This window comes from Lipotes vexillifer, unplaced genomic scaffold, assembly GCF_000442215.2.
Source record: "Lipotes vexillifer unplaced genomic scaffold, Lipotes_vexillifer_v1.1 scaffold977, whole genome shotgun sequence".
Lineage (NCBI taxonomy): Eukaryota > Metazoa > Chordata > Mammalia > Artiodactyla > Lipotidae > Lipotes > Lipotes vexillifer.
The window spans coordinates 2,142,294-2,164,981 of NW_006783088.1; the positions used below are offsets into that span (position 1 = coordinate 2,142,294).

The 22,688-nt window shown below is 40.3% G+C and overlaps 1 protein-coding gene, 1 non-coding gene and 1 pseudogene across 2 annotated transcripts in view; 2 read left to right on the plus strand and 1 right to left on the minus strand.

Annotated features, from left to right (window-relative positions):
• Positions 1-22,688, plus strand: part of NUP160 (nucleoporin 160) — a 55,226-nt gene that overhangs the window by 2,522 nt on the left and 30,016 nt on the right. Inside the window, exons 3-17 of the mRNA XM_007455718.1 lie at positions 1,889-2,099; positions 2,950-3,172; positions 4,501-4,579; positions 5,463-5,577; positions 6,320-6,478; positions 11,648-11,725; positions 12,010-12,107; positions 14,267-14,351; positions 15,932-16,000; positions 18,021-18,104; positions 18,365-18,535; positions 19,298-19,397; positions 19,674-19,839; positions 20,752-20,879; positions 20,961-21,121. Coding sequence (XP_007455780.1) covers positions 1,889-2,099; positions 2,950-3,172; positions 4,501-4,579; positions 5,463-5,577; positions 6,320-6,478; positions 11,648-11,725; positions 12,010-12,107; positions 14,267-14,351; positions 15,932-16,000; positions 18,021-18,104; positions 18,365-18,535; positions 19,298-19,397; positions 19,674-19,839; positions 20,752-20,879; positions 20,961-21,121 — 1,927 coding nt within the window. The remainder of the gene's footprint in view (positions 1-1,888; positions 2,100-2,949; positions 3,173-4,500; positions 4,580-5,462; positions 5,578-6,319; positions 6,479-11,647; positions 11,726-12,009; positions 12,108-14,266; positions 14,352-15,931; positions 16,001-18,020; positions 18,105-18,364; positions 18,536-19,297; positions 19,398-19,673; positions 19,840-20,751; positions 20,880-20,960; positions 21,122-22,688) is intronic.
• Positions 11,100-11,172, plus strand: TRNAG-UCC (transfer RNA glycine (anticodon UCC)). Its single transcript has one exon. It is a non-coding gene; the product is annotated as a tRNA-Gly (tRNA).
• LOC103070630 (60S ribosomal protein L30 pseudogene) lies at positions 12,434-12,767 on the minus strand (annotated as a pseudogene).

Sequence of the window (22,688 nt, forward strand, 5' to 3'; positions counted from 1 at the left end):
ACAAAGGATAGAGGAATAAGGTAGCCAAGAGCCAGATTAAGGCTTTGTCGGTTATTTTAAGGCTTTGACTTTTACTCTGAGTGAGAGCAGAGGTTTTTAAGTGAAGAAATGGCATGGTCGGGGCTTCCCTGGTGGCGCAGTGGTTGTGAGTCCGCCTGCCGATGCAGGGGACACGGGTTCGCGCCCCGGTCCGGGAGGATCCCACATGCCGCGGAGCGGCTGGGCCCGTGAGCCATGGCCGCCGAGCCTGCGCGTACGGAGCCTGTGCTCTGCAACGGGAGAGGCCACAACAGTGAGAGGCCCGCGTACCGCAAAAAAAAAAAAAAAAAAGAAATGGCATGGTCGATAAGTCGTGTTTTTAAAAGGTTGCTTGGCTGCTGTGTTGAGAACCAAGTGTAATAGGAAAGGGTGGGAGCAGGGAGACCAGTTAGAGCTTGGTGCCACAATCCAGACAAAAAATGGTGGTGGCTTAGACTGGGGTTGGTATTGTTAGAGAAAAAAAAAAAAAAAAAAAGAAATGGCATGGTCGATAAGTCGTGTTTTTAAAAGGTTGCTTGGCTGCTGTGTTGAGAACCAAGTGTAATAGGAAAGGGTGGGAGCAGGGAGACCAGTTAGAGCTTGGTGCCACAATCCAGACAAAAAATGGTGGTGGCTTAGACTGGGGTTGGTATTGTTAGAGGCAGTGAGAAATGTTCTGATTGTGGATATGTTTTTTTTTTGGGGGGGGTGCTGTGTTGGGTCTTCGTTGCTGTGCGCGGGCTTTCTCTACTTGTAGCAAGCAGGGGCTACTCTTCGTTGCAGCGTGCGGGCTTCTCGTTGTGGTGGTTTCTCTTGTTGCAGAGCACGGGCTCTAGGCATGTGGGCTTAGTTGCTCCGCGGCATGTGGGATCTTCCCAGTCCAGGGCTCGAACCCATGTCCCCTGCGTTGGCAGGCAGATTCTTAACCACTGTGCCACCAGGGAGGTCCCTGTGGATACGTTTTAAAAGTAACTTTATTAGAATTTACTATTGGATCAGATGTAGGGTATATAGAAAGAGGAGATTCAAGGGTGACCCCCAGATTTTTGGCTTGAACAACTAGAAGTTATAGAGATGTCATTAATGAGTTGGAAAAGTGCAGGTGAAGCAGGTGTTTTTGTTTCTTTGTCTTTCAGGTTTGCTGTGTCCTGGAATTCTGTTTTGGACAGGTTTAGTTTGAGATCCCTGTTAGATATACAAGTAGAAGTGTTGAGGCCGTAGTCAGGAGGTCAGTGGAGAGTTTGGGCTGAATGAGATACAGATTTAGGAATTGTAGGCATTCAATGGCATTTAAAGCTGTTATATCAAAGGAGATCATCTAGAGAATGGATTCGGGTAGTGTGGTAGATGAGGTGATGGCAAGTTAGGGCATTCCCAGAATAGTGCTTTCTATGGTTCCAAAGCTACCACATGGCAGAGTTGTGCCTCAAGAAGAGTCTTCCCTGCATCCTAGTAGGAGGAAGCTATAGAAGGGGAAATACCCACATTTATAAGGTCACTGTAGTTTGACCCTATAGTAACATATGTAGAGGCCACATTGCACTATAAGTAATGAGGGTGTGTGGTGTGAATTTTCATTATAGTGGAGTTTAATTGCTTTGAATATTGTTTTTAAAAAATGGACTATGAAGTTTGGAAATGCCTCCATTTAACAGAGAATCATATAATAAGATTTGAATTTTATACAGTGCTGTGTTTTGTAGACTATATAGTGTGGTGGTTTGGAATGTCAAAATTGGTCTGAGTTTGTTTATCCAAAATTTTCAAATTGGGAGAGTTCACCTGGAAATTATTGCCATACATTTCAATGCAACAATCAGAAAGAAAAGCATAAACTTTTTTTTTAACAAATGTTTCTTCACTTTAATAGGAAGACCTCTGGAGATACATTGGAGCTGGTGGAAGAGTCACTGGACATAAATCTGTTAAACAATGCAGTTCGCCTCAAATTCCAAAATTGCATCCTCTTACCGGGAGGGGTTCATGTCTCTGAGACTCAGAATCATGTGATAATCTTGATATTAACCAATCAAACAGTGCACAGGTTACTTTTACCACACCCTTCCCGGATGTATAGGAGTGTAAGTTGGTTAAGTATAATATCCTTTAATTCCCAAGTTACTCTGACTGTCACAAATTTAGTAATAGAGCAATGTCCTTTGGAATTGAAGAATATTTGGATTCTTTGCTGGCCCTAACCAAGCATACTATCATAGTTACTATTTAAAATGATCACACACATTTTAAACTGCAAAAATAGTTTCATTAAAAAGAATAGCTTTGGGGACTTCTCTGGCAGTCCAGTGGTTAAGATTCCTTGCTTCCATTTCAGGGGGCCCGGGTTCCATCCCTGGTCTGGGAACTAAGATCCTGCATGCCATGTGATGCAGCCAAAAAAAAAAAAAAAGGAATAGCTTTCTGGGAATTCCCTGGTGGTCCAGTAGTTAGGACTCCACACTTTCATTGCCGAGGGTGCAGGTTCGATCCCTGGTTGGGGAACTAAGATCCCGCAAGCCCTGCGGCCCAGCCAAAAATAAAAATTAAAAAAAATAAAGTGGATGGGCTTCCCTGGTGGCGCGGTGGTTGAGAGTCCGCCTGCCGATGCAGGGGACGCGGGTTCGTGCCCCGGTCCGGGAAGATCCCACATGCCGCGGAGCGGCTGGGCCCGTGAGCCATGGCCGCTGAGCCTGCGCGTCCAGAGCCTGTGCTCCGCAACGGGAGAGGCCACAACGGTGAGAGGCCCGCGTACTGCAAAAGAAAAAAAAAAAAAAGAAAAAAAAGAAAGTGGAGAGGCATGATTTAAAAAAAAGAAAAAATAGCCTTTTTAAGCTCAACAATTTTTTATTTTAAAAACTGATAGCGATTGGGAGGAACAGAGCAAAATCCAGTTTATTTTGATTTAACAGATTTTTCTTTTTAATTACTCCACAGGAGTTGGTAATTGAAAGTCAGATGCAGTCAATCTTCACTGACATTGGAAAAGTTGACTTCAGGGATCCTTGCAACTATCAGTTAATTCCAGCAGTACCTGGACTCTCCCCTAATTCTACCACCTCGGCAGCCTGGCTTAGCAATGACGGGGAGGCTCTGTTTGCTCTACCATCTGCCTCTGGGGGAATCTTTGTTCTTAAACTACCTCCTCATGACGTACCTGGTAAGAACAGGAACTGAGCATGAATTTAATTTTAAACAAAGGAATACTGGCATTAAAACAGATGTTAGAAGTCCAAGGCCATCATCCAATGCAGGAATTGCTTCTATACTACCCTAAAATGGTCATTCATTATTGCTTTCATTATGACTCCCTAATGCTTTACTGTTCTTTTCCTAAGAGGGTGGGATTTTATATAGTGAACGAGGAACTGTCCAGCTTACTGGGGTATGGGAAAACAGATAACTGTAAGGTGACCTATTCTAAGGCCTTTAGTAGACATGAGTTGACTGGTTTTCTACCTTCACTTTGTAGTATTGTAACTAAAATAAGTTACCTGAAACAAGGAAGCTCAGTGCTGATACCCTGCTCCAAGTCACCACTCCTCTTACCTGGATTATTGCATTTGCTTCCTAAATAGCTCCCCAGATCTGTCCTTACCCCTCGGCAGAAACTTCTCAGGAAGACCGATAACATTTTAAAACCCAGGGTGAGTCATGTCATTCCACTACTCAAAGCCCTCAGATCAGGGCTGTTCTTCATCTCACTCTGAATAAACCCAAAGTCCTTACTGTGACACCCCACTGCCTCTCTAATCTCATCGTCTCATTCTTTCCCCCCTCTTCTGAACCGGCCACGTGCCTTCTTGCAATTCCTTGAACATACCAGGTACACCTACCTCAGGGCTTTGGCGGGGCTAGTCTCCCCAGCTACCAGTGTGGCTCATTCCCTCACCTCCTTTAGGTTCTTACTCAGTGTCACCTCTGTGAGTGACCTGACAACCTTTTTAAAATTGTAACACAATTTTAACAATAACACAATTGTACACACGCACCCCATCCCCGTTCACTATACCCTTTCTATGTTTTATTTTTCTCCACTCTTTACATTCTACTTAATTTGTTAACTGTCTCTGCTTCTCCCTTCCTGCCAATGGAATGTAAGTTCCATGAGGACAGGAGTGTTTTGTTTTATTTACTGCTGTGTCTCTAGCATCTAGAACTGTGCCTAGCACATGAAAGGTACTCAGTGTTTCTTTTGGAAAGAATGAAGTGCTGCTTCTGAGCAGCAGTATGGGTTACTGTTTGTAAATGGCAAAAATTTCCCCTAGGAATATAAAAATGCTGTTGTTATTGTTCCCATAATGATTCAAAATATTTTAGGTATGGTATATGTGGAAAGGTACAGCCTAAGACTTCCTTAGTATAGAAATGTAGAAGCCTGTCACCTGTTAGAAATTCCTTGTTCGTGGTTGCATCCTTGCCTTTGGGCTTCACTAAGTATGATCAAGAGGTGCCTTGGATATCATTGGTCTATTTTCAATCTTGTAGGGATGGTGTCAGTTGTGGAGCTGAAGCAGAGTTCAGTAATGCAACGATTACTTATAGGCTGGATGCCAACAGTTATCAGGTGAGTGGTCTCTGGTCGGTAAATCATAGGGCCCAAGAACTTAATCTTTTGCCCTGGTCAATACCTGTTAGTGCTTCCAGTCTGACTCCAAGGCAAATAAACATTATACTGGAAAGGAGAAGGGTCTACACAACGTTACATTCCATCTGAGAAGAGCTGCACTCCAGAGCCCACTTCATTTGGGACTTGACACTTTGACAACAGAAACTGGCTTAGTATACTTCTCACAATATCCAGTTCAGTGCTCTGCCCTGACTTACCAAATCCAATTTTGTGTAATATTAGAAGTAGGAAGTTTGATGGTTAGAACAGTATTCCACTGATATCTAGAGCTTTTTAAAATTTATCAGAATAACGGATATAAATCAAATAGAAAATGTAGTTATCTTTTTTTTTAATTAATTTGTTTATTTTTGGCTGCGTTGGGTCTTCGTCGCCACACGCAGGCTTTCTCTAGCTGCGGCGAGCGGGGGCTGCTCTTCGTTGCAGTGCACGGGCTTCTTATTGCAGTGGCTTCTCGTTGCAGAGCACAGTTCTAGGCACGTGGGCTTCAGTAGTTGTGGCGTGTGGGCTCAGTAGTTGTGGCATGCAGGCTCTAGAGCGCAGGCTCAGTAGTTGTGGCACACAGGCTTAGTTGCTCCGTGGAATGTGGGATCTTCCCATACCAGGGCTCAAACCCATGTTCCCTGCATTGGCAGGCGGATTCTTAACTACTGCGCCACCAGGGAAGCCCAGAAAATGTAGTCATCTTATACCAGCCTATAAACTCTTTTCCTTCTGTTAAGAGTGTGCATTTATAATTTTATTTTATCTCTTAAATTGCAAATTCTAATGATCAGGTAATTTGCAACAGTTAAACTAAAACTTGGCCTTATGTTTTCAGAGGTGATCAGGGGCCTTCAGATCGTCCCCTGAGTCTTGCTGTTCATTGTGTCAAGAACGATGCCTTCATCTTTGCTCTATGTCAAGATCATAAACTACGAATGTGGTCTTATAAGGTAAATGCTACATTTATAGTTACTGCAAGTTAAAATAGGATTGCAAATTGTAGGGGAATTGAAATAAATCTTGCTTCTCATAAGATGATCAGATCTCTTAGTTGGGAAATTATGGGGCGTTTCCAGATTCAGACAGTTTCATTTAGCTTTATTTTTCATACATTTCTCCCCTAACTTTTTGTATTTTTATTTTGAAAATTATGAGTCCTACAGAAACATTGAAGTGGTACAGAGTATATACTCTTCACTTCGGAACAAATATATTTTTATTTATTTTATTTATTTATTTATTTATTTTGTGGTACGCAGGCCTCTCACTGTTGTGGCCTCTCCCATTGCGGAGCATAGGCTCTGGACGCACAGGCTCAGCAGCCATGGCTCACGGGCCCAGCTGCTCCGCGGCATGTGGGATCTTCCCAGACTGGGGCACGAACCTGTGTCCCCTGCATCGGCAGGTGGACTCTCAACCACTGCGCCACCAGGGAAGCCCAACAAATGTATTTTTTAAATGCAAGTTGGTAAAATAGTTTTCAACATTCACAAACAAAACAGCTGATGATTTTATCTATCAGACTAAAGAGATATTTTCATCTCAGCCCTTTAAAAAAAAAACCTTAGGGCCCTTCAGATAAATTAGATACAGTGCTAGATATAATGAATGTGCATTCTTTAAAAAGGGAAGGAGTTTATGTTTCTTCCTGAATATTCTTTAATCTTACTTACTAAATGTTTTCTTGGGCAGGACCAAATGTGCCTGATGGTAGCGGACATGCTAGAGTATGTCCCTGTGAATAAAGATCTTCGGCTCACTGCTGGGACTGGACACAAATTACGATTTGCCTATTCCCCTACCGTGGGAGTCTGCCTAGGGATATACATGCATGCACCAAAGCGAGGACAGGTATGAAACAAATAAGACACGTATCAAGTTATTCTGTATATACGGATATGGGGAAGTAGCTATAGACTCATTGAGTCTATTTAAGCTCTTCACACCAACCTAGATGAATCTTGTGTTGTTTCCACGGAGATGGTAGGTTTTGTGCTAATATGTGAATTAAAAGATCTTGAAGGAAAAGTCAGGATGAAAGGGAGTAGAGAGTTTAAAGGAATATGGAAGGAAAAGTTAACCAAAACTAAGCAAGAAAGAGCCAATTTGAAAGTCTGGGTGAAAAAATGGAGTTGTGAAAGGGATGTAGGTGTTATTAAGAGGTACAGGGGAAGTTAATTTTTAGAAATAATTTTACTCATCATCTAATCGCTAGCTATTGTATCTCAGTGAGGTATTTAGGATGCAATACAATAGTATAATCATATAATAAACAGCCACGGGAATTCCCTGGCATTCCAGTGGTTAGGCCTCTGAGCGTCCAATGCCAGGGGCCTGGGTTCAAAGGGGAACTAAGATCCCACAAGCTGCGTGGCCAAATAAATAAATAGACAGCCGCTTGTTGGGTATTGTGTGTTTGGCATGTTGCCAGGCCCTTTATGTACATTAATAGCAAACGCTTGGACTGTGCTTATTACTCACACACTACACATATCATCCATTTAATCCTAATAACATTCCAGTGAGGTAGGGTTTGTCTTCCTCCCTCTGCCAGAGCCCTGATTCCCCATGCTGGGTGCTGCTCTGCTTGGTGCCCTCCTCACTCCTATTGGGCTCTGATATCCCACTCCAGGTTGTCCTTCCACAGGGATGCCCTCCTCACCCTACTTGGGCCCTGACACTCTGTACTAGTCCGCCCCCCGCCCCATGCAGTGGACACCCTTCTCACCTACTTGGGCTCTAGTCCACAGTGCAGGCTGCCACTTTCTGTGGACACTCCTCACCCTGCTTGAGTTTTCACCCTGCCCCAGACTTTCCATATATGTGGGCACCCTCTCACCTTGCTCATGCACCTCACCCTAAGCCAGCCTGCTCCCAGATATGAAGACTCTTCCACATTCTTGGGTTCTTGATTCATTCTGCAATCCCCTCCTTGGGCTCATAATTTGTTAGAATGGCCCACATAACTCAGGGAAACACTCACATTTACTAGTTTATTGGGTGATAAATGATGAAGAGGTATGTAGGGCAAGGTCCAGAAGGGTCTCATGGTATTGAGGTGCACCACCCTCCCAACACATGGATGTGTTCACCAACCTGGAAGCTCTCCAAATCCCATACCTTAAGAATTTTTAAGGAGGCTTCATCACATAGGCATGATGGGTTACTAATTCAATTTCTAGCCTTTCTTCACTTTCCAGAGGATGGGAGTTAGGGCTGAAAGTTTCAAGCTTTTAATTAGACTTGGTCTTTCTGGTGACTAGCTCCCATCCTGAAGCTATCCAGGAGTCACCTCATTAGAACAAAAAGTATTTCCATAACCCAGGATATTCAAAGGAATTTAGGAGCTCTGTGTCGGGAACCAGGGTCAAAGATCAAATATTAAAACAAAAGATGCTCCTAGCACCTCTATCACTCAGGAGATTGCAGGAGTTTTAGGAGCTCAGTGTCAGGAGCCAGAACCAGAGACCAATATATATATTTATTATTACTTCACCAATTCTGATAGAGGTTTGTTGACTCTGTAGATCATATTGGAAAGAATTGCCATCTTGGCAATATTAAGGCTTTTGGTTCATGAACATGGGATGCTTTTCCATTTATTTAGATTGTATTTAACTTTTTTAGCAATGTTTTATAATTTTTATAGTATTAAGTTTTGCAGGGTTTCTTTAATCAGTTTATTTGTATATATTTTATTCCTTTTGATACTATTGTAAATGAAATTATCTTCTTAATTTCATTTCAGATTGCTCATTGCAGGTTTATAGAAATACAATTCATTTTTTTATATCAATCCTGTATCCTGTAACCCTACTGAACTCTTATTTGTTTTAGTAGTGTTATAGTGGAATTTTTGGGACTTTCTATTTACAGGACAATATCATCTGCAAATAAAGATAGTTTCACTGCTTCCTTTCCGATCTGGGTGCCTTTTTTTTTTTTTTTTTTTCCCTTAAATTGCCTTGGATAGATCCTCCAGTACAATGTTGAATAGAAGTGACAAGAGTTGTCTTATTCCTGATTTAAGAGAGAAAGTTTTTAGTCTTTCACCATTGAGTGTGATGTTATGAGTTTCTCATAATGCCCTTTATCGTGTTGAAGAAGTTACTTTCTATTCCTAGCTTGTTGAGTGTTTTATTAATGAAAGAGTATTCAATTTGGTACCACTGCTTTGATTCACATTGACACCAATAATTTTACCTACCGTTGTTTTTGCATTATCAGTGCAAATATTAACACAGTGAAAAGGGCAAATGATGTAGTATTATTATGAAAAGTGTTTTGACCTCACTAATCCCCTGAAACAGTCTTAGGGACCTCTAGGAATCGGACCTCTAGGAATCTGTGGACCATATTTTGAGAATCACTGCTCTAAACATTAGTCGGAGATTGAATATGCTATTCTAGGAGTGGTATCAAACTGAGCTGAGCTATTACCTCCTTTGGTTTGAGCATTATGGTTCTATTAAACGAAGCCTAAAATCAGATACACTTTTAGCAGCCATGTAACACTGTTGTGCCTTATTCAGAGTATAATGAAGTTGAGGTCTTTTTTTTTTTTCCTTTTTTTGAACAAAAATTGCTCTTCAGCATGTTTTTTTCTCCCTAATCTGCACATTTGAAGGTTTTATTTTTAATCTCTGTAATATTTTACACCCATTCCAATTTTTTTAAATAAATTTATTTATTTATTTATTTTTGGCTGTGTTGGGTCTTTGTTGCTGTGCACAGGCTTTCTCTAGTTGTGGTGAGCGGGGCTACTCTTCGTTGTGGTACGTGGGCTTCTCATTCTGGTGACTTCTCTTGTGGAGCATGGGCTCTAGGTTCGCGGGCTTCAGTAGTTGTGGCTCACAGGCTCTAGAACGCAGGCTCAGTAGCTGTGATGCACAGACTTAGTTGCTCCGTGGTATGTGGGATCTTCCAGGACCAGGACTTGAACCCATGTCCCTTGCATCAGCAGGCGGATTCTTAACCACTGCACCACCAGGCAAGCCCTACACCCATTCCTGTTAACTTCATTTGTTTCTTCTTGGTTTTCTTTTTGTTCTTTGGGTTCTAATTATGTTAATAAGTGCATTAATTTAATCATTTCCAGCATCATGTTCTCAGTGTTATAAATATGCCATCTGTATTTCCATCTAGGACACTAATAAAAATCTCAAACAGAAGTCCTGTAGACCTATGGTGTGGTCTGTGGAATGGTCCTGGGCCACAAATTATTTGTTACTGGATTGCAGTAAGGTAGATAAATACAGAAAGTGAGAGAATGCATTAGAAGCTTTTATAGTGACATTGCCACAGACATTCAAGGTTTCTGTATTTCATAAAAGTATCAGTCTGGAACAGATTAGAAATTAAAGAAAAAAAAAACACTGTTCCTTTCCACAGATAGTTTGAGAAGCACTGCACTAGACCAGCATTTTTCCAACTTTTTGGCTAAAATCTACAATATTTTGCATTGCTACATAGTATATATATATGTGGTGATGATGGGCATATAACAAAATACTTTTCATGAAACATGTTTACCTTTACCATGAGTGATGAACTGATAAATTCTGATACTTTGTTTCTTTTTCTTTTTTCTTTTATTTTTTTTAATGCTGGTTGAGACCTCCTAAATTTGATTCATGTCCCACTAATGGGTTGAGATATGCAGCTTGTAAATACAGCTCTAGGCTAGAATGAATATGAGCATTACATATATTTCTCATATTTCATACACTCCTATTTTTCTCTCAAAAGGACTCTCACTGTATATTTTTCTTTTAATACTTCCTTGTGAACAGTTACTTGTGTTATAAGGATAGAATCTTCATCACTCTTATCAGTTTATAATACACTTTCTTTATCAAAAAATTATTTAAAATATTGCCCATCAAATATTATTTTTGAGTTTGACATTTTTTGTTTCGGCAACGGAGTTAAATACTAAACATGAATTATTTTATAGGGTTTTATTTTTAGTGAAGATTTACTAGAGTTGATTTGTATTGTGTGTATGTTTTAAATTATTTTTGGTACTTTGGTAAAAATATAAACTTAAAAATAGATTTCTCACCATAGTGAGATACCACCTCATACCCAAAAGGATAGCTACTATGGGGGGAAAAAACAGAAATACCAAGTGTTGGAGAGGATGTGGAGACATTAGAACCCTTGTGCATTACTGGTGGGAATATAAAATGCTGCAGCCACTATGGGAAACAACATGGCAGTTCCCCAAAAAATTAGTCATAGAATTTCCATAGGGTCGAGCAATTCCACTTCTGGGTATATACCCAAAAGAATTAAAGTAGGGTATTTAAGAGATATTTGTACACCCATGTTCATAGCAACAATATTCCCAATAGCCAAAAAAGTGGAAGCAACCTAAGTCTTCATCGATGAAAGAATGGATAAATAAGATGTGGTATATACGTAAAATGGAATATTATTCAACTTTAAAAAGGAAGGAAATTCTGGGACTTCCCTGGTGGTCCAGTGGTTAAGACACTGCACTTCCAATGCAGGAGGCGCAGGTTCAATCCCTGGTTGGGGAACTAAGATCCTCCATCCCACATGCCATGCGGCCGAAAAAAGAAAGGAAGGAAGGAAATTCTGACACGTGCTGCAACATGGATGAGACTTGAGGATGTTATGCTAAGTAAAAATACAGTCCCCAAAAGACAAATGCTGTTAAGATTCCATTATCTAGCAGTCAAGGTCATAGTAGAATGTTGGTTGCCAGGGGCTGTGGGGAGGGGGAATGGGGAGTTATTTAATGAGTACAGGGTTTCTGTTTTGAAAAAATGAAAAAAAGTTTTGGAGTTCAGTTGCACAACAATGTGGATATACTTAATACTACTAATCTGTACACTTAAAAATAGTTAAGATGGTAAATTCTACATGTATTTTACCATACTTTTTTTTAAAAATTAGCTTCCGAATGCTGGTAAGTCTTGCATAGAAAAATAACATGTTGGTTGTTTCAACTTGTGTTTTAACAGTTCTGCATTTCAACTTGTGTTTTAACAGTTCTGCATTTTCCAGTTGGTGAGTGCTGAGAATAACCGCTACAGCATAGATCACATTTCCTCACTATTCACCTCTCAGGTAGGTTGAGTCATCCTTTGCATATCATAGAAGTACAGGAAAGAAACATTGGCTAACTTAACTATGTTGTAATGGGATTGAAATCTTAAAATGGAATATTTAATGAAACTTCATGCAAAAAAATTTCATTTGGATTTTACCAAGTTCACGTGGTACTGTCTTTTGTTTTCATGCTTTTACCTCTCCTACTAATACAAGTTTAAGTCACCATAACTTAGTACCTTTTCTTTCTTGTTTTAACAGGAGTTTTTGTTTATTTGTTTCCCCCCTACATTTCCTTCTAGGAGACACTGATTGACTTTGCCTTAACCTCTACGGATATCTGGGTCTTGTGGCATGATGCTGAGAACCAAACAGTTGTGAAATATATCAACTTTGAACAGTACGGGTCCCTCACCTCTGTCATCCTACCTTACCCCAAGCAAATTCATACTTAGAAAAGAAGGAGAGCTCTTTATGTAGAACAAAAGTCAAATGTTCACATTTAACGGATTCAGACCCGGGTTTGCCTATTTTCGGACATACCTTCTTTTTTATTTTTTGTTATTTCTTACCTTATGATTTTAGGACAAAATAAGGATTCTTAGAGTTGGAATGAGGTGAAGAAAATACCATCTTTTTGGGGAGAGATAGCACATAACCAGAATACTTGTTTTTTTATTTAAATCAAGCTCTGGCTGGTTTTATTAAAGAAAAGTTGTGCATGATTTACTTTTCACCAGTCTGTTCTGGCATGCTTCTAATGATATCAGAGTCACCTGGATCAGTGATAGCCAGTGTGCATACTCTGTAGTATTTTCCACACGCTGTGCCCAGTTCAGTATTATTGCCACTATAGTGATGGATACATGGCATAATACTCTATTTCAGATTTCCCCAGGGCTGGGCGGTTGTTGGCACGGACGACCAGTTTCACTTTGCCTTGTCTGATCATTTTCTAAGTCGTCTTGTACCCGAGCACATACTTTCCACTTTTCATAACAAGTTGGAGCCTAGAGTTGATCGACTCCAGCGACTTTTTTGTCTTCCTTGCGGGCACCATCTTCCTGCCTGAGGTGCAGGACACCCCCAACCGAGAGCAGCTGCCAAGATGGCCAGGGAGCGAGAAAGGCCCCAAATGCTTCTAATCTGTGCATTTTCTTTGTTTCTGTGCAAAGACTATTTCTGATACCCACAACTTGCAAAAGACACTGCAGCCCCTTTGGGGTCTCAGTTTCCTCATGAGATGAGAAGTAGATTGGACAAATACAGTGCCTCTCAAACTTTTTTTTAAAGCAGGAATCCCTTTTTTTCCCAAAGATAATGAACTCCAGGGCTTCCCTGGTGGCTCAGTGGTTGAGAGTCCGCCTGCCGATGCAGGGGACACGGGTTCGTGCCCCAGTCCGGGAAGATCCCACATGCCGCGGAGCGGCTGGGCCCGTGAGCCATGGCCGCTGAGCCTGCATGTACGGAGCCTGTGCTCCGCAACGGGAGAAGCCACAACAGTTAGAGGCCCGCATACCGCAAAAAAAAAAAAAAGATAATGAACTCCAATATATAACAAAACCAGTATTTTATGAATATAAAATTATAACACAATTTAACATGTTGATAACTAATATTAGATATATTTGGAATATCTGATATTTTTAATGTACATGATATTCATTTTAACATTTTCAATAGTTACAAAATACATTTAAAAACAAATTTTGAATCAAACACTTGTGTAGTCCCTGAAACACCTGTGGAGGATTCCCTGGAACATAGTTTGACGTCCCTGGAACTGCAGTTGACCCTCAAACAACATGGATTTGAACTGTGGGGGGTCCGCCTAATACGCGGATTGTTTTCAGTAGTAAATACTGCAGTACTGTTTGATCTGCAGTTGCTTGAATAAGTTATACATGGATTTTTGACTGCACAGAGGGTCGACACCTGTAACCCCCCCCCATGTCGTTCAAGAGTCAGCTGTAAACTAATTGAGCTCAAGCGGGTCTCTCATGACCCTATATTCTAGAATAGAATTCTAGGAGTGGTTGCCCCCAGATTGACCCTGAACCACACCTCAGAAGATAGAGAGTACTCCTTATAGATGGCATTCAAGCAAAGAATCTGCGGTCAGGTGAGAGTTTGAATCCTGGTTGTACAACTTACTAGCTGTGAGATACCTTAAACCTCACTTTTGACATCTTAAAAATGAGGGCAGTGTATCCTTCAAAGTGTTGTCGTAAGGTAATACATGAATAGTATCTAGAATTGCACCTAGTATAATGTGCAGCACATGGTAAATGCAGAATGAAAGTTAGCTATTATTTGTAGATTTGTGTTTAGAGTTCTAATTTCAGGAAGGTGCCTATTAGAACAAGTAAGAGCACTTCTATAGTTCAGACTCTGCTATGAATATGTTTCTTTTTTTGGAAACTTTTTTAATAGAATTGATCAAGCAGTAGTTGCAGAGGTTCAGTGATGGGACCCTCCCTGCCCAAATACTGCCAACAACATAAGCTTCATTTTTATTCATCATCTTTATGTAGACTGATGGACTTTTTCTCTCTGTAGTAATGTTACAGGTCAGTGGAATCCAGTTTTTATGCAGCCTCTGCCAGAGGAAGAAATCATTATCAGAGATGATCAAGACCCCAGAGTAAGCAATGCTAAAGTCTTATGTAAGGAGATGATTTACCCTGATCATTAGTTTGAGAAGAACCAGTTGTATTAGCAGAACTCTTTCAGCTGCAGATGAAAGAAACCCACCTCAAACTGACTTAAGCTGAATGTATTGGCTTGTGCTGCTGGGAAGTTCAGAGTTACCTGGTTTCAGCTATGGCTGAAACAATGCCTTCAGGGCTTGATCTCTCCTTTGTCTCAATTCTGCTTTCCTCCTTGTTGGGTTTATTGTCCAGCAGGCTTTCTGAGCAAGCTTGCCTTCTGTGAACTTAGCAACCCCAGGGGAAAGAGCACTTCTGTTCCAGGCCCTGGAGTTGACACTGGCCTGGCTTTAGTCATGTACTAATTCCTGGCATAGTCACTCTGATCAGAAGGAATAGAATATTCTGGCTTGGCATGAGAAACATGTCTAGCGTGGGCCTTGCTATTGTGGAGGGTGAAGTCAGTTGGGTATGGGTACAGGAGGAATGGTTCTTCAGAGAAGGGTAAGGGATTTGTTAGTAAAAGAAGGGGAAATGGATTCTAGGCAGGCACAGACAGTAGGTGTCCACTATACTAACCATGTGAATATATGCATAAAAACTAGACATAAGAGGTATAAGCTATGACGAACATAACTTTAAAAGGTAATGCAATAGCAAAACAGGCCAATTTCCCTGTTTTTCAAGGACATCCTCAAGATAAATGGAAGAAAAACTTTCAGTTGATGCATTAATATTAAAATGAGATAAAGATCATGGGCTCTGGGTCTGAAACAATGACTCTGTAGGATTGGAAAACCCATTTTGAATATCTGAAATTGAATATTGCAAAATTTTTAATCCCAAGAGTTCATTGGCACTTAACTTTTGTCTAAAAGCCAAAATCACATGCTAATTATTAACATTCTTGTTTCTCTCCATTTTGGTCATTTTATAAATATCTCCTAGAACCTCAGTAGAAGGAAGGAAACTTGAATGAAGGTCAGCCAGGTTTGCTACTTATTGCCAAATCTGGTTTATAAAATTTGGTCAAAATGAGACCATAGGCAGTATGAGACTTTCCATTTTGTTCTCTCTACTTCATTTCCCCACTTGTGAGAGCTTATTGCAGTTTTTGTTTGTTTGTTTTTTACATATAATACCTATTAGTATCAATTCCTTTTCTTTTATATGTAAACCATAAAATGAGTTCTTTTGTGGATGGTGTAGAAACCACCTTAGTTTAATTATTCTCTTACCAGTGTTTGTCACGAATGAACTAGATACAACTCTCGCATTTAAGATTGGCATTTGACAAGCTGCGTTTTCCAGTGGAACCCATTGAAGTGCACCATGAGGAACACAGCATTCTCAGAGTAGTACATCCAGTTGACTCAAAGACACTGCAGGCTTCACAGTGTGAAAATATATGACTGCTCTGCCACTTGTTACTGCTCAAATGCTGAAGGGCGGAATTTCCACATTCATGTAATAGGAATGCAGCCTTTGGTTTTAATCTGTTGAATTGTTCATTCAGATTTTTCCAAATTTTATCTTTTTTAGAATGATACTAATTCTTGTTTCAATGTTCTAACAGGAGATGTATTTGCAGAGTCTTTTTACACCAGGGCGATTCATTAATGCAGCTTTATGTAAAGCTTTACAGGTGAGTGAGAAAATATTTAGTGTTCATTTAAGACTCTCTTATTTTATTACTAATATTATATAATTAATGATTACTGTTAATTTTTGTTCTTTTGCATATACTAATATCAAACATAGTTTTGCAATTGTATATACATGTATTTGTAAATGCTATTGTAATTTTCTTAAATGTTCTTTCCATAAAAATAGCAAGAGTCCAGGCAGGGAGATAGGATTAAGGGCACTTTCCCAATGACTAGTGAAGCATGCCAGTAGTAAAAAGAGAAACTTGTACCTACACTGTTGTAAAAAGATATACCATACTACACTGCACATAATCTCTATACTTGAAAGAAGTTTTCTTGGGTAGGTTTGATGGTACTGTTTTTACCCTTTTGTTAGTACAGTGAAGGTCTGACTTGGTTCAGGTTCAAGAAAATAATCTAAGCTTCAAATTTACATGGTTTAAGAGATGCTTAACCTTTTCCAAAAGAATACTTTAAAGTCACTTAGACTTCCTTAAACTGCTACTTAGCTTCATGAATTTAAAATAGAATAATCACTTACAGAATTGAAAAGTTCCTTAGAATCTCCTGATCTGACCTCCCACACAAAGCAGACATACCTTCTGAGGCTTCTCTGACAGACAACTATTCAGCTCCTAGTTGTGTCTGCCTCCAGTGACAAGTCTCTCACCAGCTCTTTTGTGACTTACTGTTCAAAACTGTGCCACTTAAAAGTTCAACCCTGGGAATTCCCTGGCAGTCCTGTGGTTAGGACTCGGTGCTTTCACTGCCCGGGCCCAAGTTCAATCCCTGGTCGGGGAACTAAGATCCCACAAGCCATGCGGTACGGCCAAAAAAAAAAAAAAATGTTCATCCCAGTATTGGATCAAATTTAAGCCCCCATAATTTAGGTAGCATCTTTCTTTGGGAACTTCATAAAACATGCCTCTTCTATAAAGCAACCCTTCAAATATTTTAAGAATCCTTCCATGTTATCTTTCTGCAGGGTAAAAATATACCTAGTTCCTTAACTTTCTCTCAGGTGATATGGTTTCCAGATCCTTGACTTTTCTTCTATGTACATTCTTAAATATCTGGCTATTCTATGTTTTCTGTTTTCTCTCTAATAAAACTCCAGGATGACATGGTCACTTTCTTCTAAGGTATTATTTCTTTCATTTCATCAGCCCTTCTTATTAACAGTAATCACATGTATGATTTCTCATGGTATCTCTTGCACACGGAGATATTGAATAATCAGTAAGGCATTGCTCACAGGCTTTGCCTTAGGAGAATTATTCCCGTTAGAGTGACCTACCCCACCACTACTCTAGCTCACCTTTGTGCCAGTCAGGATGTATATGTTTGGCATCATCTTATATCTTCCTCCAGCTAAGCAATAGCCATTATGTTTCCTTTTGCTTTTTGTAATGATCCAGATGTACCCAATTATAATTCTTACAGATTCATGAGCTTCTATAGTTTATTCTGGACTATAGAAACTATTTCAAAGTTGCTATGATTTCACAATTAGAAGTTATTTGCATACGATTTTCCTGGTGGCGCAGTGGGTAAGAATCCGCCCGCCAATGCAGGGGACACGGGTTCAAGCCCTGGTCCAGGAAGATCCCACATGCTGTGGAGCAACTAAGCCTGTGCGCCACAACTACTGAGCCTGCGCTGTAGAGCCCACAAGCCACACTACTGAAGCCCATGTGCCTAGAGCCTGTGCTCCACAACAGGAGAAGCTACCACAATGAGAAGCCCAAGTGCCCCAAAAAAGAGTAGCCCCACTTACCACAACCAGAGAAAGCCCACGGGCAACAACAAGGACCCAATGCAGCCAATCAATCAATCAATCAATTTATAAAAAGAAATTATTTGCACAACGTTAAGAGTAAATGTGTGTTTCAGGCATGTCCAGTCTCTATTGTATAGTATATTACCTCAGTATCTTCTGACCTGGAGTATTTGTCATTCAGTTTTTAATATTATGTGATACTCTAAAGTGTCTCTTTGTGTCTGTTTTATTTTTAGATTTTCTGTCGAGGAACTGACAGGAATTTAGATCTCTCCTGGAATGAATTAAAGAAAGAAGTTACTTTAGCTGTTGAAAGTGAGGTGAGGTTTGGTTAAAGAAAGAATGATAATTTCTTTCATCTCCCTATGGAGCAGATTGGTACTGAGAAATTGTTCGAATTGTTCATTGGACCTTGTTAGTAAGAACTATAAGTGTCTAAACCTTTTAATTAGTCTGTGGCATGTAATGCCTAAGGGATATTCATTTGCCTATAGCTTAGTAAAATGATATTAAACAATTATGTTTTGGGGGGAGAAAGATCCCAAATGGTATCAAGAGTTTTTTTTTTTTTCATTGCCAGCTCCAAGGAAGTGTAACAGAGTATGAATTTTCCCAGGAAGAGTTCCGAAATTTACAACAGGAATTTTGGTGCAAGTTCTATGCCTGTTGTCTTCAGTATCAAGAAGCCCTTTCTCATCCTCTTGCCCTACATGTGAATCCACACACAAACATGGTGTGCCTGCTGAAAAAAGTAAGAGCAGAAACATAACAGAAGAACTCCTTTAGACTGTTCAGTGGGTCTTTCAGAATGTAGTGTCTATTGTATATTGTAGTTAGCTTTTAGGATTTTGGTGGGTTTTTTGTTGGGCGGGGGTCCTAAAATTATAGTTCATTTTTGTTTAAATATTCTGCATTATTTATACTTTTTTGCATCTTGTTTTGTATTGAAGTGATTTCTAATTGGAAAGTTACAAGAGTAATGCAGAGAACTTCTGTACACTCTTCAACCAGATTCACTGTTCATTAACTTTCGTTGCTTTTTTCTTTCTATAGATATGTTTTTTTCTTCCTGAGCCACTTGAGAGTTACTTGTAAACATCATTCCCCTTAATGCTTACACATTTTAGCATGTATCTTAAGCACAGGGGTATTCTTATATTACCACAGCACAATTTAAAGATCAGGCAGTTTGATATTGATATAATATTGTACAGTTTATATTCAGATTTTACCAGTTGTGCTTACAATTTTTATTCTTGATCTGGGATCCAATCCAAGATCTTGCATTTATTTAGTTGTCAGGTTTCTTTAGCTTAATCTCCAGCTGTTGTCAGCCTTTCTTTGTCTTTCATGACACTGACATCTTTTTGAAGACTACGCCTTTTGTTTGGTAGAGTGTCCCTTAATTTGGATTTGTCTGGGGTTAGCTCATGACAAGATTCAGGTCTCAAATATTTTTTGTCTTTAAACATTCACTGAAAAAAAAATGTAACTGGAAGATTTGTATTTCCAGGGGTACCTGTCTTTCCTTGTGCCTTCCTCCTTAGTGGATCATTTATATCTCCTGCCTGATGAGAATCTTTTGACAGAGGATGAGACAACCATATATGATGGTAATAGTAATTGTTATGTCCGTATTTAAGCCCTTTCCACCATGAACCCTATGCTTTCTTTCAAATGAATGCAGAAAACATTGACTTCCACTGTGGTCTTTCCTGACCAGTTTACCACATTGTAGATATTTTAGGGGAAACTGAAGAGGCCTAAACATCTTTAAGACCTCAGATAGATACCTGGCATTTAATTATTAATATTTTAATTTAATATAATATTAGCTAGCAGCTCTTCATTGGCTTGAGACATGAATGTCAACTTTCTCTTACTTATAGATGTGGATGTTGCTCGGGATGTCGTATGTCTCATAAAATGCCTTCACCTGATTGGAGAGTCAGTAACTATGGATATGTCAGTAATGATGGAAATGAGTTGTTATAACCTACAGTCTCCAGAAAAGGCTGCAGAACAGATTCTGGAAGATTTGATCGCTATTGATGTGTAAGGAGAATTTAGGGTAAAGTCCATTTCCTAATGGAAATTTAGCAATTCTTAGTGCCAAAATCAGGTGTGTTTTTTTGTTTGTTTTTTGTTTTGCGGTATGCGGGCCTCTCACTGTTGTGGCCTCTCCCATTGCGGAGCACAGGCTCCAGACGCGCAGGCTCAGTGGCCATGGCTCACGGGCCCAGCCGCTCCGTGGCATGTGGGATCTTCCCGGACCGGGGCACGAACCCATGTCCCCTGCATCGGCAGGCAGACTCTGAACCACTGCGCCACTAGGGAAGCCCCCCAAATCAGGTTTTTAATGTACACTCAAGTGTATACAAAGTAGAGGCTTAAAGTTAAAGTGAGTTGCCATGATTCTCAGTAGGTATTTCAGCTTTTTTTTTTTTTTTGCGGTACGCGGGCCTCTCACTGCTGTGGCCTCTCCCGTTGCGGAGCACAGGCTCCGGAGCGCAGGCTCAGTGGCCATGGCTCACGGGCCCAGCCGCTCCGCGGCACGTGGGATCTTCCCGGACCGGGGCGCGAACCCGTGTCCCCTGCATCGGCAGGCGGACTCTCAACCACTGCGCCACCAGGGAAGCCCGGTATTTCAGCTTTTAAACAGAAAATCTAATACATGAATTCAGGTTTGGAAACAGACTCATGAATTATGGTCTGGCTATTAACTGAGCTATAAATTGTAAAATGTAAAAGTATTTTTCTCACATTCATTTTGTCTGTCATTTCCAAAAAAAAATGAGGGAAAAATTTCTACATGGAGTAAAAGTATCTTGTACACCAGAGTGATTATCTCTACTCCTTTATTATATGGCTGGTTTTCCTGTTTCATAGAGCATTTAGCTTATACGGCATAGAGAGTCTATCTCATATATTCTCGGTAGTAATAGGAGTTTTCTAATTTCCTTATAGAGACAGTGTGATGGAGGATATTTGTAGTAAACTGCAAGAGATTAGGAACCCAACCCATGCCATTGGACTTCTTATACGGGAAATGGATTATGAAACAGAAATGGAAATGGAAAAGGGATTCAATCCAGGTAAATGACAGGAAAACAAATGTACCTTTCTGATTTAGAGAAAACAGTGATACATTTAACTGTTTTGTTTTTTAATTACAGCTCAGCCTTTGAATATTCGAATGAATCTTTCCCAGCTCTATGGTAGTAGCACAGCAGGGCATATTGTGTGCAGAAGTGTGTGTAAAATTGCCAGTACTCGCTTCCTCATCTGCCGAGACCTCTTGATCTTACAGCAGCTACTAATGAGGCTAGGAGATGCAGTAAGTACTACTTGAGGGAAAGCTTGTAACATCTGAGACCTCTTCTTGACCTACAGGCACATAGCAGAATGTCAGCTCTTAGAGCACAGAGACTTCTGTCTTTGTTCACTGCTCTATCCCCCATGCTTGGCCCTTAGTAGGTACTCTATAAATACATGTTGAATTAAGAATAAGTAAACGTGATAACCTAAAATTACAGATTAAGAATGTATATGAAGCAGGTTGTTTTACTCTTAACCTTTGTCTATATAATGGTGGCATAATTTCCTAGGGTGGCTCCCCCAAAATGCAGTATTATTAGTACAACTTTGGATGTGATAGCAGGGTACCATTTAGTGTGGAGGAGAGAGGAAGAAGAAAAAGAACTTCTCTATTTCTGCAGTACAGGATTTACCCTAAGCAGTTTTAAGATTATAGAGGTTGTTTTGGGGGTCCTCCTAACTCCATTCTCTGCATCCTTTTCCATTGTATTCTCCTTAGGCCACCAGACTCTTGTTGCCATACAACTGCCCTCTTCTTCCCCCCTACTGAATGTTTTATGTTCAAAAATTACCTTTCTGCCCACCATCAGAAGTCCCATTTATCTCACTCATCTGAACCTGACAAGGAAGCAATCTAATTCATGTTAATGTATAAATAGCTGAAAGGGCTTTGGGGCTCCCAGGGATATTTATACTTTTTAAATCAGAATTTATTAACTCAAATATGTTCCTAATGGCAGAATTTCAGGTAAAAATAAGGAAAAAACATTTAGGAAGGTGATTTGTTTAGGACACCAAGGAGAAACAGGAACCTTTCCTGAGAGTCTGTCACTTAGGGCAGCCCTTACTAACTGAGTTCTTTTTAATCTTTGTAGATTCTTCCATTTCTTCAGGTTTTGGGGGGTATTTTTGTTTGTTTTTTTGTTTGTTTGCCGCATGGCTTGCAGGATCTTAGTTCCCCAACCAGGGATTGAACCCAGACTCTGACAGTGAAAGCCTGAGTTCTAACCACTGGACCACCAGGGAATTCATCTGTAATCTTCTACCCAGTGATAGCCACTATTACATTTTTTAAAAAAATATTTATTTAGGGCTTCCCTCGTGGCGCAGTGGTTGAGAGTCCGCCTGCCGATGCAGGGGACACGGGTTCGTACCCTGGTCCAGGAAGATCCCACATGCCGCGGAGCGGCTGGGCCCGTGAACCATGGCCGCTGAGCCTGCGCGTCCGGAGCCTGTGCTCCGCAACGGGAGAGGCCCCAAGAGTGAGAGGCCCGCATACCGCAAAAATTAAAAAATAAAAAATATTTATTTATTTTGCTGCACCGGGTCGTAGTTGAGGCATGAGAGATCTTTTCATTGCAGCATGCGGACTCTTAGTTGCAGCATGCTGCGGGATCTAGTTCCCCAACCAGGGATCAAAGCCAGGCTCCCTGCATTGAAAGCGTGGAGTCTTACCCACTGGACCAGGGAAGTCCCGCTATTTACATTTTGTTATACACCCATTTTTTTTCTCTGCAAATAGTTTTAAAATTTTATTAGAAAATTAGTATATGCTATATATTATTTTTCAGGATCTGGTTGTTTTT